This window comes from Nilaparvata lugens, chromosome 13 (assembly GCF_014356525.2).
Source record: "Nilaparvata lugens isolate BPH chromosome 13, ASM1435652v1, whole genome shotgun sequence".
Lineage (NCBI taxonomy): Eukaryota > Metazoa > Arthropoda > Insecta > Hemiptera > Delphacidae > Nilaparvata > Nilaparvata lugens.
This window is the reverse complement of record NC_052516.1, coordinates 1,471,465-1,487,401: the sequence shown is the minus strand read 5'-3', so window position 1 is coordinate 1,487,401 and position 15,937 is coordinate 1,471,465. Positions and strand designations below refer to the sequence as shown.

The 15,937-nt window shown below is 31.0% G+C and overlaps 1 protein-coding gene across 1 annotated transcript in view; it reads right to left on the bottom strand.

Moving 5' to 3' along the window:
* Positions 1–1,037: 1,037 nt before the first annotated feature.
* Positions 1,038–15,937, bottom strand: part of LOC111054754 (protein takeout) — a 101,964-nt gene continuing 87,064 nt past the window's right edge. Inside the window, 7 exon segments of the mRNA XM_039439544.1 lie at positions 1,038–1,222; positions 2,766–2,884; positions 2,886–2,916; positions 4,581–4,714; positions 6,692–6,839; positions 9,333–9,425; positions 11,891–12,082. Coding sequence (XP_039295478.1) covers positions 1,071–1,222; positions 2,766–2,884; positions 2,886–2,916; positions 4,581–4,714; positions 6,692–6,839; positions 9,333–9,425; positions 11,891–12,020 — 807 coding nt within the window. The 5' untranslated portion in view covers positions 12,021–12,082 and the 3' untranslated portion in view covers positions 1,038–1,070.

Genomic DNA, 15,937 nt, shown 5'->3' with positions numbered 1-15,937 from the left:
AGTGTTTGATTAGCAATGGTATTGCTATCCTTGTCTATCATTCAACAAAGCGGATAGCGGATATCTCTTTCTCGCTTTGCTCTGTTGCCAGATCGTCTTTCAACAATGTGGAATTGATAATTAATTAACAAAATATTTCATCTTAATTATGAAATTATTGGAAAATATAATTTCTGGCTTAATAAAATATGATTGATTATTTTAAACGAGAATGAACAGTTAATATTACATCAATAAACCTGTATCAGCTAGGGTACCGTCTTTGGAAGGCATTGACAAGACAGAGGATCGGCAACGTTTTTCTCCTATCTTTCTCCACTGGCATCATAACGTGGACCTCACTATAACCACAGCTTGTACTGAAATTTTCGAGTATTTTCATTGAAAGTGATGTTTTCCAAATCAAGATTCTCTCACCGGTAGTATATTGTAGTATATGTACATCAATGAACCTGTATCAGCTAGGGTACCGTCTATAGAAGGCATTGACAAGACAGAGGATCGACAACATCTTCCGCCTATGCCATTACAACGTGGACCTCACTATAGTAGAATAATAGAAGTTTTCTCTGACAATACCTCCGCCCCTTCACTATGATTTGACCCTATGTCATAGCATTTCAGTGAAATGTATTACAGAGACTTTGTTCTTACAAATAAAATGTGGGTGGTGATAACATAGAGAAGCAATATCATAAAATATAAATAAATATTTCACTTGATGTTGCTTTCCATGACGAAACACTATAAGCTTATAATAACTCTGTTGTAGTTCTGACACTGTGTTACTTGTAAATATTTGAAAAACACTTACTTTTGTTGGAGTATTGAGGAATGCATTTCACTCCTGAAGAGGAGCTTCATAAGGCTCAGGCTCATGAAGCTCCCCAGCCTGAGGCTGAGCCTGAGACTGAGCCTGAGCTTGAGGCTAAGTGTTTTTCAAATATTTAAAAGTAACACAGTGTCAGAGCTACAACAGAGCAATATTTTACGCTAATGTCTCTCTATGGTGATACTTGATGAATTTTACAACACAATTGATTTATGATAAATATTTTTATTGAACAAGTTTATTCGGTTATAAAATGGCTGTAAGGTATCTGTGCAAATAAGTTATCAATGAAATTGTGCATGTTGACAAGCAGCTTTTTCTTAATGGAGGGTTTCATTTCTCTCAGAAGATCCTGAGCGTTGGAGTTGATGAATAGATTGAGAGCTGCCTCTGTAATAGGAAAGAGAAAAGAGTTCAAAATCCATCCAGAAATAATATTTATTATTCACATTTCTTAAATATAAGCACTTATTACTATAGTATTAGAAAAAATATACATAGATTTTATTCAATAGTAGAGGTGTGTCAAGTACTTTCCTTGAAATATTTTATTTATTCATTTTATTTATTTATTCGTGGACAGAATCACAAATCATATAAATATGATTAGGAAGGAACAACAGGCTTGGCCCAAATCTATTCCATTCATAAATTTTGATAAAATGTCCAAAAAATAGGTTATGTTTCTACTGTAAAACGTTCAAGTTCAATTTTCGTCCAAAAATATATAAGTTAAACATTTAGAATTTAGAGATATTAAAACACTAAACTATATTTGAATATAACACTTAATTATCACTTCATATTGAATTATATCATATCACTTCATATCCATCTTGAAAAAATATTTATTAGGCTATTCATATTTTTGAAATAAAAGCACTTATTTATAGCACTAGCATATTACCCGTGCTTCGCTACGGCGAACTAAAAACCTGTTTAGAAAATACATCTTACTAAGAATAAAAGTATGGAGAATGTACCACCACTGATCCAACAGAAAATGTACTACTACTAATATTAGTATATTTATATAGTATTAGAAAAAATATACATCGATTTTAATCAAGAGTAGAGGTGTGAGAAGAACTTTCCTTGAAATATATAAAAACAATTATAACAATTTGAAATAATTGAGACACTTGTTTCTTCTGAAAAACAATATGAAAATCGAAATCAATTAGGTAGGTCTATAGTATAATTAGAAAACCATGTGAGTAGCCTCACTGTTGTAGAAGTACACTTTAATAGTCAATTTACAGAACAATTTAATAGTCAACAACAATTCAAAGTATAATTTAAAATATAATTATTATTTAACGAAAATCCTAAATGCATCCTCTATTCAATTCCATTTGTATAATTTAAAAGTCAACACAATTTAAAGTACAATTTAATAGTCAACAACAATTCAAAGTATAATTTAAAATATAATTATTATTTAACGAAAATCCTAAATGCATCCTCTATTCAATTCCATTTGTATAATTTAAAAGTCAACAACAATTTAAAGTACAATTTAATAGTCAAAAACAATTCAAATGACAATTTAATAGTCATCAACAACTTAAAGTCATATTACATGACTGACCAATAAGTGTTCAAATAGGATTCAAACTTGAGAAGAAATCAAATAAAACTGTTGACCTGTTTGTGGTCAGATCCAATCATTCTTGAGATAAATTTCCTGATTTTTATATAATTATTTTGTTTTATTTGTGTTCGAATTGAATAGTTTTCAAGAAGAGACTCATCTACTTTAGTCTATTATTTGTATTATTAATTCATTTATTACATTCCACAATCACAATATCACATTAATGATTGTGAAAGAATCAACAGGATAAACCCAAAACCTCTCCCTAATTTTGATAAATTTTATGATTAATATTATGTGTGTTTAAGTCAATGATTTATATGGTTTCAAACTTACCCAATACGGTATTCCCGTTATGCACGTTTTGAATGCCCATTTTTATGTCTCTCACACTGAAATCCATTTTCAAATCCTCTAATTTTAAATATTTGACTCCCTCATCGTCTTCAACACTTTGCTCTGAAGTATATCTTGGCTTTCACACCCTCTGAAAAAATAATTTAATTCTATGTAAACAAATAAAATAGGATACGAATGAAATATACAGTCCAATCAAATTGGACTTTGTCACCTATAAACTTTAATTTGAAAAAAAAATAGCACAAGGACTACCTTATTATTTTATCTACCAATGTTATTAAATTAGTGTCATTTGCATTGTAAATAAAATAAAAATGAATCATGAATAAATTGATGAGAGTAATAGGTAGTAATATTATGAATAAATTTATAAATTTAAGAGAGTAACAGGTAGATAATTATCATTATCATTGTATTATCATTCATCCCATCATCATCACCTAGGCTTAAAATACTTCTAGTAAGTCGCCTTTGTAAAATAATAAATGAATAATAATAAAAATTTGACTGAGTCACTGTATAGAATTTTAGAACTGTTTAGAAACTGTGTAGAATTTGATAATATATTTGAGTTTTTATTTCATTCAGGTAAGTAATAAATAGTCTATGTATCAACATTCAAATTGATTGAACAAAATTCAGATCAATATAGAAATAGTATTTAGGATATGGGCATTCTTGGATGCCCCTTCATGGCCTTCAATAATATATTTGATGGTGTTCTTTCTTGGATGAATTGACGTTCTGGAAAAAATATTTGGTTGAAACATTCGTGATCAACTATCATTTTTATTCATTCATCGTGAATCAATAATATTATCTATAATTTCTAAAGATACGCCCAAAATCTGAGTTTTTCCAGCGTTTTTTCAGCTTTATCGTGAACAAATGAACAGAAAATGTTCAAATTTAGTACAGAAGCTCAGCTAGGGTGTATAATGTTGTGTTAGAAGGAATTTGCAATAACGTCAAAGATACGCCCAAAATTAGCGTTTTTCTTTTTTTACTTTTTCTCAGATTCATCGAGAACAAATAAACAGAAATTGTTAAAATTTAGTACATAAGCTAAGCTAGGGTGTAATAATGTTGTGTTAGAAGGAATTTGAAATAACGCTCAAGATACGCCCAAAATCTGCATTTTCCAGCGTTTTTTTTTTGCGCTTTCTCAGGAAAATTCATATTCGAGAGAGTTGGATAGGTAATGAATGAATGATTTGTAAATTCTCCACGTCATTCCTATCTCTAATTTTAAAGGCTAGACTGGAGTACAATGATTCTCATAATATTCTAACGAAGTTTTCCACCCTGCACTAAATAATTGAAATTAATCGGTGATTGAATCGAGCGATGAAGTACTTTGACTTTCTGATGGAATGTCAAATGAAAAATGCAGGCGAGCGAAGGGAGACGGTTATAGCGAGCGAAGCGAGCTTGACGGCTAGTAATCGATAAGATTAAGCTCCACGCTAATCCTGAACAGTTTATATCAAGTTATAACGTAGAGTCCATCGTTAATCACGTTATTTTCTCATCTACCGTACGTTATTGAATCAAGACTTGAAAATAAAGTTTTTCAAGACTTGAAAATGGCATGAATGTTGAAACATGTTGTGATAAATTAATTCAAAAAAGGGTACTGAGATTTGCATTTCTATTATTTATATTACAAGTAGCCTAGCATGTTTAGCATTATATAGTTCTAACACTTTTAGTTAGGATCAACTGCATATGGATTAAATAGCTAACGCAGATGAGAAGATACCGTTATAAGTTATTCTGATGGTAACTCACCATAATCACCCCAGTAATCTCCACCACCTGTGGCTTGCACCATTATAAGGACACCTGAGCTGCGGTAGTGCGCTCTAGCGGTTATGCGAGGTATGTACACACTCAGTTGGAATTGTAGTGAGTTCAAGTCAGACCTGCAATGCAAAATCAGACTCTATTGGTGAAGAACTATAATATTGTAACCCTATATAAATTTGGGAGAGGAATAGCACAAGATTACCTTATTTTTTCTCTCCCAATCATTTTGATGATAGACTTATTGTATTAATAAATGAAAAATGAAGAATATTCATTAATAGTTGTTTGAATAAATTGAATGAAACATGAATACAAATCATTCAAGTCAAGCAGGTATAGTTTAAATACTTAATAAGAACAATATAAAAACTTGTAGTACCCTTTATTATTAAAAACTTTAGAATATTTTGAAGCATTTTAACTTGAAAATGACCTATGGTCGAATCTAGTCCTTAAAATATTTTAAAGTTTTTGAAAATAAAGGGTACTACAAGTTTTTATATTGGTTTTATTAATTTGTACAAAAGTAGCCCATAGAAGTGAAGTTTTTTTCAAATATTTAATATAGTATTCACAGTTAGTATGAATTTCATTTGACTTTTTGTGTAGTTGAGAAGTTGACATTGTGGTAATTATTCATATTGAATAAAAAGACTAAGAAGTTGTAAAAAACCACAGATTCTATTTAAAATAGAAAGACCGGTTTCGGTTGTTACACCATTGTCAATCTCTGATAACTTAAACTAAATACAAGAGCAACAGAATTTATACTGACAATTTTATATTCAATTTTGACAAATTCTTAGTTTTTCATTTAATATGAATTGAGTAGTGAATTTGAGTCGGACATGCAATGGAAAATATAAGATCAGATTATTAGTTGAGAGTATTCATGAATAATAAATTAATGAATCAAATAGAGCAAAACACGTTAAGTTTGAATTTGAGCTATTATTCAAGTCAGCTAAATAGTTGAAATATTTATATGAGTATGTGTTTCATCATAAATGCCACCTCTAATAGAGATGAAATATTCTGTATTAGAGGTGACTATGGCTTCATTGATAGCCTTCAATCTTCCCACTAGAACAACATTTTTAACTAGGGAAAAAAATTGATGATTATTTGAGATAAAAGAAGGAAGAAGTCACTATTCGTATAGGCTACCCTCAGTAATTGGAGAGACTTGGGATATTGTCAAAAAGTCCACTTTATTTCAACAAAATATACAATTTTTCATAAGCATGCTTTCGTGTGCTTCCTTTCAAAATCTCAAATCTCTTCAATTTATTATGTGAAAGTTCCACATTATCAATATATTCACTCTATTCCCTCAGTATAACTTCTTGAAGATGAGAATTTCTTTTATAGTTCAAAGATCTATGTTGTGAAAGTAGCCTATTGCTCTATGAAGTATGAAATAAACAAACTTCAATCAATAATTAATAATAAATGGTTATTCATCCAATAATTAATAAAAATCCAAAATACCGTACTTGGAGTATCACTTCAAGTTTATTTGAAGTATATTAGCTGTTCACCCTGTTGTCAATATTTGCAGTAGCAGAAGTATTCGGGGTGATCAACAGCATTAAATGGAATTGGATTTTCGTTTAATTTTTTTTTATTATTACTTCCATTAAAACTAGTCACTAGGACTAACCATTAATTTTGTTCTCTTATTTCTTATCCTGAAATATTAATTTTTATTGCTAAAGTCTTCCAGTGAAGCCTACAGTTCTAATCTATAATTCTTCTACTTTCTCCCGCTACACATTTATTTAATTTATACTTTTTTCACTTCACTAGCACTACACCAACTCGAAGGGCTTTGTTCTCTTCAACCTCCTTGTGAGTTCAGTGCTGTCTAGGAGTTGGATGACTTCGGTGTTGTCGTGTTGATGAAGACGTGACTCATGATGGGCTGCCAATCGTCTTATCTCACTGGTCACATAGGGGATGTGCAGATCTCGGTGCAAATCGCTGTTCCTTATGTACCAGGGCGCATTCACCATGTTCCGCAGTACTTTGAAATTTTCGTTTAATGAATAATTATTTGAAGTATTTTTTTTAATATTCAAAGTATCACTCACCTTACTCCAGTAATTGTGAGATTACTAACTCCATAAGCTTCTACATCTCTGAATGTTGCTCTATAGCCATCAGGCCCATTCCCCAATGCAAGGAAAATTTCGTCTATGTTAATTGGTTCTACATTTTCAACGCCCAGCTCTGGGATGCCTGTGAAAATTAAATGAAGAATAATTGAAGATATAGGCTGAGTATGGAATAATTTGAACTGAAATATAATAGAAAACAATATAAAATAAATTATATAAACCATAAAATAATAATTTACGGTATTAAATAAGTATCAATCATATTCATTTATTATTTATATAATGTATTATTAAAAATCATCTATTCAATAGAATGATTGCTTCTTTATCTCTTTTCTGTATAGGGCTACTTGTAATATAAATATAAAGAAAATAAAAATCTCAGTACCCTTTTTTTAAAATATTTTATCACAACATGTTTCGGACATTTATGACATTTTCAAGTGATAAAATATCACTATTTTATCATGTTGTGATAAAATATTAAAAAAAAGGGTACTGAGATTTTTATTTTCTTTATATTTGATTGCTTCTTACATTTCCGATATATCAAAATCCAAAATCAAATGTATTGTTTCATCTCCATACAATAAAAAACATGATATTATCATTGAAAAAAGAAAGCATATCTTATGCTATGTTTTCTTTATGACATTATATATCAATGTTGAATATTTATTTTATTGGACTAATATTTACTATGATAGCCCAGGTGGGTATAGACAATACCTACTATTACTTCAGGCCCCACAACCAATACCTACTATTACTTAATAGAAGTAATAGTAGGTATTGCCACAACTGATATCTAATAAACTATGACGTCATCACATGTAGATCATCGATGATCCACGGGCGGTAAGCAAGCGAAATAAGAGCGCTGATGCTTGTTATCACATCTGATATGGTAAATCAACAAAATTGGAGTTATAATAATTCAATTTTCACGGTGTTCCTTTTCAATGAATATGGTTTGTTTATCATTCTTCTAATATTCGTTTGTGAAAAGTAATAATGAATTTGGGCGTTTAAATCATGGGATACTGTTGTGTACCTAATTGTTGCGGGAATTATAACAAGATTCCAAAAGTTTCCGTACGGTTTTAAAGTTTAAAACGGTATTTTCTTTTTCGAAAGATGAAACTTTGAAACGAAAATGGATACGAGCGATAAGAAGAAAGAACTTCAATTCTACAAAACAACGGTTTACATGAAGTGTAGAAGAACAGTGTAAATAAAGTGTGAGTGGAGAATTTAATTAAAGTGTGAAAGAACAGTGTAAATAAAATGTGAAATAACAGTGTAATTAGAGTGTGGAAGAACAGTGTAAATAAAGTGTGTGAAAGAACTTTTGAACTAATAAATTAAAAAGTAAATGCAAAAGTGTTGGAACTGTCCAGAACATCATAATATTAAAGGTTTTACCTAACTGAAAAACATTTCCTGATGGGTTTCTTTGTACTACAGATTAATTGTGATCAAGTTTGTGAGAGCCTCTTTCCTAAAAAAGAGTTAGCCTATATCAAATTTGATTTATCTTTGATTGGTTAATTATTAAGTATTTTTGGTTGAGATGAATTTATCAATAGCTCTATCACTGAATCGAGTAGGCAGGCCTATGTCTATCAATCTGAAAGTATGAATAAATTATTTCATTTGTGGAATAAAAGTGTTTTTATTTCAATAAAATTTATATTTATCATAATACAAGTGTCTTTAATCTGAAATTTAGATAGTATTCCATCCAATAAAAAATCGATACAGTAACAAAAGTTACATTGATAAGCTGGTAGAAACTAGTATGATCTAGGAAGAATCAATCTACATGTTATGAAGTCATTAATTAGTTGTGAGGCCTGAAGTAATAGTAGGTATTGGTATAGATCCATCTCATTTCATTTTTTATATTGCATAATACACAAATCATTTGCATAATAATAATTGAGAGATGGTCAACAGGCTTAGCTCAAAAATGTAAACGGTGCCTATGTTGAGGTAGTATATAATTTCAATAGTTCTTATTATAATATAGCTTTTATTACATGAACTATAGAAATTATTTTGTTAATACAGGAAACTAAGTACTGTAATAATGTTTAGCTTCCACTTGAGGTCAGCTTCCATTCTCTAAAAATTTCAAATTATCACAAATATTTGCTATGCTATCCAAGTCACTTTCTCATATTAATTATAAGAAGACTTTTCTATTTTAATGATATTCTTTTTCTATTCCTAGAGTACAATTCTCAATGAAAACACAAGTCAAATATTTCGAATTCAAATTCATATCATAAGGATGATGTTCTTATTTCAATGAAACAGGTACAAGAGTATCTACAATCTTTAATGGAAGAACAAGGATAATAAAACACAGTCAAATAGCTATCAGAAATTTATTCTTATTCTACAATTTCCATTTTATTTATCTACTTTGTTTCAAATTCCAGGTCATTTAATATTATTTTCAGCAAGTATGACAATCTTAACGCAGAGTCTTCAATTGATTAGATAATTCCCTTAATCAATTTCTTAAAATAGATTCTCTTCATTTTTCAAATGGATTAATTTCTCTTAATTTGATTTGTCTGAGAGTTTAATAGTTTTATGCTCTCACCTTTCTGAAAATGCCTGGCCAAATGATTAGCAGCATGCGTGAAGCATTGGTTGATGTTGGGGTCATGTTTGCTACATGGGTGAACGTAGTAGGCTGTCAAACAAAAAACAAACTCAATATATTTTATAAAATTCATATATTTATTTATAGGCTATTTTATCTTTATTCATGGAGACAGCATATTCCCCTATATTTGTCTCCTCTACAAATACATCAGAAATTTGAATAAAGCTATTTATCAAAGATGAATGGAAACTAAAGAGACTGACTCGAGATTGATGATGGCCTAAATTAATTAAAAAATTGTGAAGTGTAAACATAACCTATTTTTGGACAATTTCTATCTAAATTAGGGTGAGGAACAGTTTTGGGCTTCAAGCCTGTTGTTCCTCTCCCAATCATTCATAGTTGAGAATTATATTGTATCTATCAATGTATTAATGAATAAATAAAAATAAGATTTATTTATTTATACTTAATGATGATTGCAAAGTTTGATACCTACTCAAAGTATAAAATACATAACATAAGTGTTAGATATATATACAGTACCGTGTGGGAGTATAGTAGATAGTTTAGCCTATATAAATTCAGTGTATATATAATTATGATGGTGTATAGATACAGTAGATAAATAGTTGTAAGCCTGTTTCAATCTGTTATTCATAATCATATATTACAATAATAATCCGTCTCCAAATCCAAGAGAATTGTCGCTGGAACCCAAAAATGAATAACAGGTCCTCTCCCAAAACCAGTAGGTATAATTTCCAGTTTGTTAAAACTGGTTGAATCTGGATTCCGGAATCATCAATTTTCATTCAAGATACAAATCATGGGATTATTAAAGATTTATTATTATAAAAACTAAATGAAAAATCTGGTGTGGCGCACTCACACAACTTTCCTTGCTCATATTTGAAACTGCGATCAGACTTCTGTATATGTGTGTATAAAATTGTTTTCAAAGTACTTTTTCTTTGTGTGAATAATTGTGAAATTCGATGATTTTTTTAGTCGTCATTTTTTCAAAGTCGTCAAAACAGCTGTTCTACAGATGAAATATCTCGACTATGTGTTCTTTTTATGAGCTGCGCTACCTACCTACCTCATGCACGAGAAGGAGGTTACTAAGTCCATTTCCCAAGGTTGGGGTGGACCCCCCATTGGTTTCCCAGAAAGGAGACTCATGCCAGTTGATAGAGCTGATAAATAACTATACAGGGTATGAATTTGAAAAAAATCGGTCGAGTTATTTTTGAGAAAATAATGAAAAACATGGTTTTTTAGTAATTATCCGTCATTTTTCTCGAGAATATTACGGAGCTCCTGCAATTTTCCCAGGAAGAAACTCATGTCATTTGATAGGGCTTATGAATAGCTATCCATGGTTTAAATTTGAAGAAAATCGTTAAAGCCGTTTTAGAGAAAACCGTGAAAAACATGGATTTTTAGTCATTATCCGCCATTTTTCTCAAGAATATTACGGCGCTCCTGAAATTTTCCCAGAAATGAGACTCATGTCAGTTGATAGGGCTTATAAATAGCTATCCATGGTATAAATTTGAAGAAAATCGTTAGAGCCGTTTTCGAGAAAAACGTGAAAAACATGGTTTTTTAGTAATTATCCGCCATTTTTTCCGCCATCTTGAATTGGATTTTATTGAATTTCTTATTGTCGGATCCTCATGGTATAAGGACCTTAAGTTTAAAATTTCAAGTCAATCGGTTAATTAGGATGGGAGTTATCGTGTTCACAGACATACGCACATACACACACACACACTAACAACACACACATACACACAGACCAACCCCAAAATCATTTTTTTGGACTCAGGGGACCTTGAAACGTATAGACAACATGAAATTAGGACCTTAATTTTTTTGGAAAGCAATACTTTCCTTACCTATGGTAATAGGGCAAGGAAAGTAAAAATGGGAGAAATTGAGAGTAAAGAGTTGCTTATTCCAGTGAGAGGATTCGAGTGTAGGATGACTGGATGTAATCATTTTTCAACAAAAATTTAAATACCATAAGCCTATAACATCAAATACAGTGAAAGGTTTCAACTACTATTCATTTAAAAAATACAGCACTCTAAAATTTGTATTTCATCTTTGAAATTGAATTCACGTTGCCTATTTTCAAAATTGTAACAGCTTCTTCCCATCTTAAAATGATTTTTTATCGGAGAAAAACACCATTCAACTCTCATTTTCTTTTTCATTCCTTCGTACATGGAACTGAATTCATTTATCCATTCCATTCGAAATATTTTATAGGTACTGAATCATATTTAAGATAGATGATATAAATAGTTCCTTCAATATTGAATACTCATTAGTGGATTATCTAGTTCATTTATACTGCAATTTTTATGGTAGCAGAACTCTGATGGCTAAATAAGTAAAGACTAGTTAAATAAAAATGTGAAGGAAAACTCATTCACAGGAGAAAATTCTCCTGCTATTTCAGTTTTCTTCGTTCCAGTTGCATCTTTTTCTAGCTCTATACAAACTTCAAGGACTTGTAAATTTCACTAGTTGCTACTCACGTATATCTTCTTCCTGGTACCACTGGTTCTGTGGTTGAACTGGTTGCAGAAATCCCAGCAAACAAATTACAAGTGTGATTATTGGTGGTGAAATTGATCGAAAGTCGACTAATCGAATGTCGATCAACATTGTCGACTATCGAGTTTCCTGGTCAACTATTGCAACTTGTCAAGAAGTTGATATCACCAAACCTGTGGAAGATATGAGTAATAAAAACATTATTTTGATTGTATAAAATTTAAAAGATTTATAACAGTGAAATAATACTGATGGAGATACATATTATTATTATTATTATTATTATTATTATTATTATTATTATTATTATTATTATTATTATTATTATTATTATTATTATTATTATTATTATTATCATTATTATTATTATGTTATTCATGGCGCTTAGTTGTGTAAATGTGAGCTTCATTAAAACTCACACACATGCCACCTGTCAATTACATATATTTTTTACTTTCCTTTGCCCTACTACCATAGGTAGGAAAGTATTGCTTTCCAAAAAAATTAAGGTACCCCAATTTCAAGTTTTCTATACGTTTCAAGGTCCCCTGAGTCCAAAAACATGATTTTTGGGTATTGGTCTGTGTGTGTGTATTGTGTATGTGTGTGGTGTGTATGTTGTGTGTGTGTGTATGTTTGTGTGTGTGTATGTCTGTGAACACGATAACTCCATTCCTATTAACCGATCGCTTGAAATTTAAACTTAAGCCCCTATACCATGAGACCCGACAATAAGAAATTCAATAAAATTCAATTCAAGATGGCGGAAAAAAATGGCGGATAATTACTAAAAAACATGTTTTTCACGTTTTTCTCGAAAATGGCTCTAACGATTTTCTTCAAATTTATATCATGGATAGCTATTTATAAGCCCTATCAACTAGCAAAGTCTCATTTCTGGGAAAATTTCAGGAGCTCCGTAATATTCTTGAGAAAAATGGCGGAAAATGACTAAAAACCATGTTTTTCACGGTTTTCTCGAAAACGGCTCTAACGATTTTCTTCAAATTCAAGCCATGCTATTCATAAGTCCTATAAGACATGAGTTTTTTTCCTTGAAAATTGCAGGAGCTCCGTAATATTCTTGAGAAAAATGGCGGATAATTACTAAAAAACCATGTTTTTCACGATTTTTTCAAAATACTTTGACCGATTTTTTTCAAATTCAACTCTGTATAGTTATTTATCAGCTCTATTAACTGGCATGAGTCCCCTTTCTGGGAAACTAATGGGGGTCCACCCCATCCTTGAGAAATGGACTTTGTAACCTCCTTCTCGAGCATGAGGTAGGTAGGTAGAGCAGTTCATAAAAACACATAGTCGAGATATTTCATCTGTAGAACAGCTGTTTTGACGACTTTAAAAAAATGACGACTAAAAAAATCATTGAATTTCACATTTACACAAAGGAAAAAGTACTCTGAAAACAATTATATATACACATATACAAAAGTCTGATCGTAGTTTCGAATATGAGCAAGGAAAGTTGTGTGATGTGTACCACACCAGATTTTTGAAGTTGCTTTCCATGACGAACACCTATTAATAACTTTGTTGAAGTTCTGACACTGTGTTACTAGTAAATATTTGAAAAAACACTTACTTTTGATTGGAGTCTTGAGGAATGCATTTCACTCCTGAAGAAAAGCTTCATCAGCCTCTGATGAAACCTCTGATGAAGCTCCTCTTCAGGAGTTAAATGCATTCCTCAAGACTCCAATCAAAAGTAAGTGTTTTTTCAAATATTTACTAGTAACACAGTGTCAGAACTTCAACAAAGTTATATATTTTTTACACACAAGATTGGTTTTGTTTAAAACATTTTCCAATATATTAATTTTCTTGAAACCTATACGTCTAAACTACCAGACAAGGACCTCATCCCCTCTTGAAAACTATAGGGACAACTCTTTAATAATATATCACTTATTTTATTTTTGAATACTTTCAAATTAGTCTCCGTTTTCAAATCGTTTTTCAAAGAGTTATATATTTTTATGCCTGAATATAATGCTCCCTTCTCATAGGCGGTAAATCTGTGCTTGGGCAAATAAAGATTATTGTTACGCTGAGGAAACCTGTGAATGGGGTGGTTGTCAGCAATTATCTCACTATTTCGTTCCATGTACATTAAAATGTCAGCCATATATAAAGCCGGAAGGGTTAAAAGGTTGAGTCTGCGAAATATGGGCCTGCAAGAGTACCGTATCTCCTCCCAGAGTGTGTTAAATTCCTAATCACTCTTTTTCGAATTTTAAAAATGTTTAATGCGCCAGTGGAGGAGCCCCAAAAAATTATGATGACATATGATGTCATAATATTGTAGAATATGTGTAATAAATACATATTTGATTAATAGAATTTGATAGATTCATAACAGTGAAATAATACAGATGGAAATACATATGATGTCATAATATTGTACAAGTGCTAATAATAGATAGCGCTAGCCTACATTATTATAATTATCAAATAAAATCCGATTAATTAACCTAATTGGTATTAAATATCCTGAAGACTTCTACAACTGCAAATGTTGACTATAGAAAGGAGATTCGAATGAGTCACGATCGAAGAGTGTTTGGTGGTAATTAATTTGTATTTCTATTTAATATTTGTAAAGTTAAATAGGTACCGTAATTAATTCTATATGGAACTATTTAATTAGAACAGCGATACAAAAGGCCAATATCATTTGAGAAAATGGGATTGAGTTGATCAACAATATATTACCATAGAGAAACGATAGCATAAGTAGATATCCCATGGTATAGGGCGTTTATGTCGCAACTTTTACTGTTATCCCAAGCCGATAGTTCACGTAGTTCTTTCCTATGCAGCTGTATGACGCTGATAGTCTCTTAAATTGTGCCGTTCATACACTATCACCCCAAAAAAACAGTAAAAATTGACAGTAATCGGCTTGAGATAACAGTAGAGTTGCGACATAAATTCCCTATACCATGGGATATCTACTTACTACTCTATAGTTTCTCTATGATATTACCTATATTTTTGAATATTAATCTAACTTTTGTATTGAATAAAGAGCAATAGAAAAACGCCCTCCACAGTTTTTACTAGAGGCAGAGTTTCCTATTAATTTTGAATACTTGAATTGGTTGAGTAGGTTCAGATTTATTGATAAATATGTTATTATATAGAATGGGAATCGTATAAGTCAGCGATTCTTTTGAAAGTTCCTAGCCAAGCACGCTTTGGTTGCAAACTTTGACAAAAAAAGGAGAAATTACTCGTAGATACTAGCTATTGGCTTATTACTATTTCAGTAGTGTAAAAATTGAAGGATAATTTTCCCCCTTATTTCTTCTCCTGCTAAATCACTTTGGAACAAGTTTTGTAAATTGTAAAAAGAGTTCCAAAGGCATTCGACTTCATTTTTATCGAATAAGAGTGAAACTAAAACTAAACTGAAACTAAATTATTGATTAACATTTCCAGATGTAAATTGGAAAAAGAGTTCCAAAGCCATTCGACTTAATTTCCATCAAATAAGAGAGGAACTAAAACTAAACTGATACTAAACTTGAAACTAAATTATTGATAAACATTTCCAGATGTAAATTAGAAAAAGAGTTCCAAAGCCATTCGACTTCATTTCCATCAAATAAGAGTGGAGCTAAAACTAACTGATACTAACATGAAACTAAATTATTGATAAACATTTCCAGATGTATGAAATCTTTAGGAGACAAATATTCCCTCTCCTCTCCACTGCTGCTTCAGAGAGATTCACTCCAAACTGTCACCTTCCTTGATGAATAACACCAATGCTCTCTCCATTGAAACAATGCTGACAATTCGGTGAGAATCTAGCACTCCATTTCATTGGTTTCAATTTCTTACGGTTTCTCACAAACTTTTTCACACTTCTGTCCATATATTTGTTTGCTATTCATTCATTCGAATGTGCTAATGCACTTTACTTCACACACTTGAAAGCAGTAATTCAAGGTGAAGGTCGTAAGTAAATAATAAATACAAATAACAGAATATTATTCGTCTCG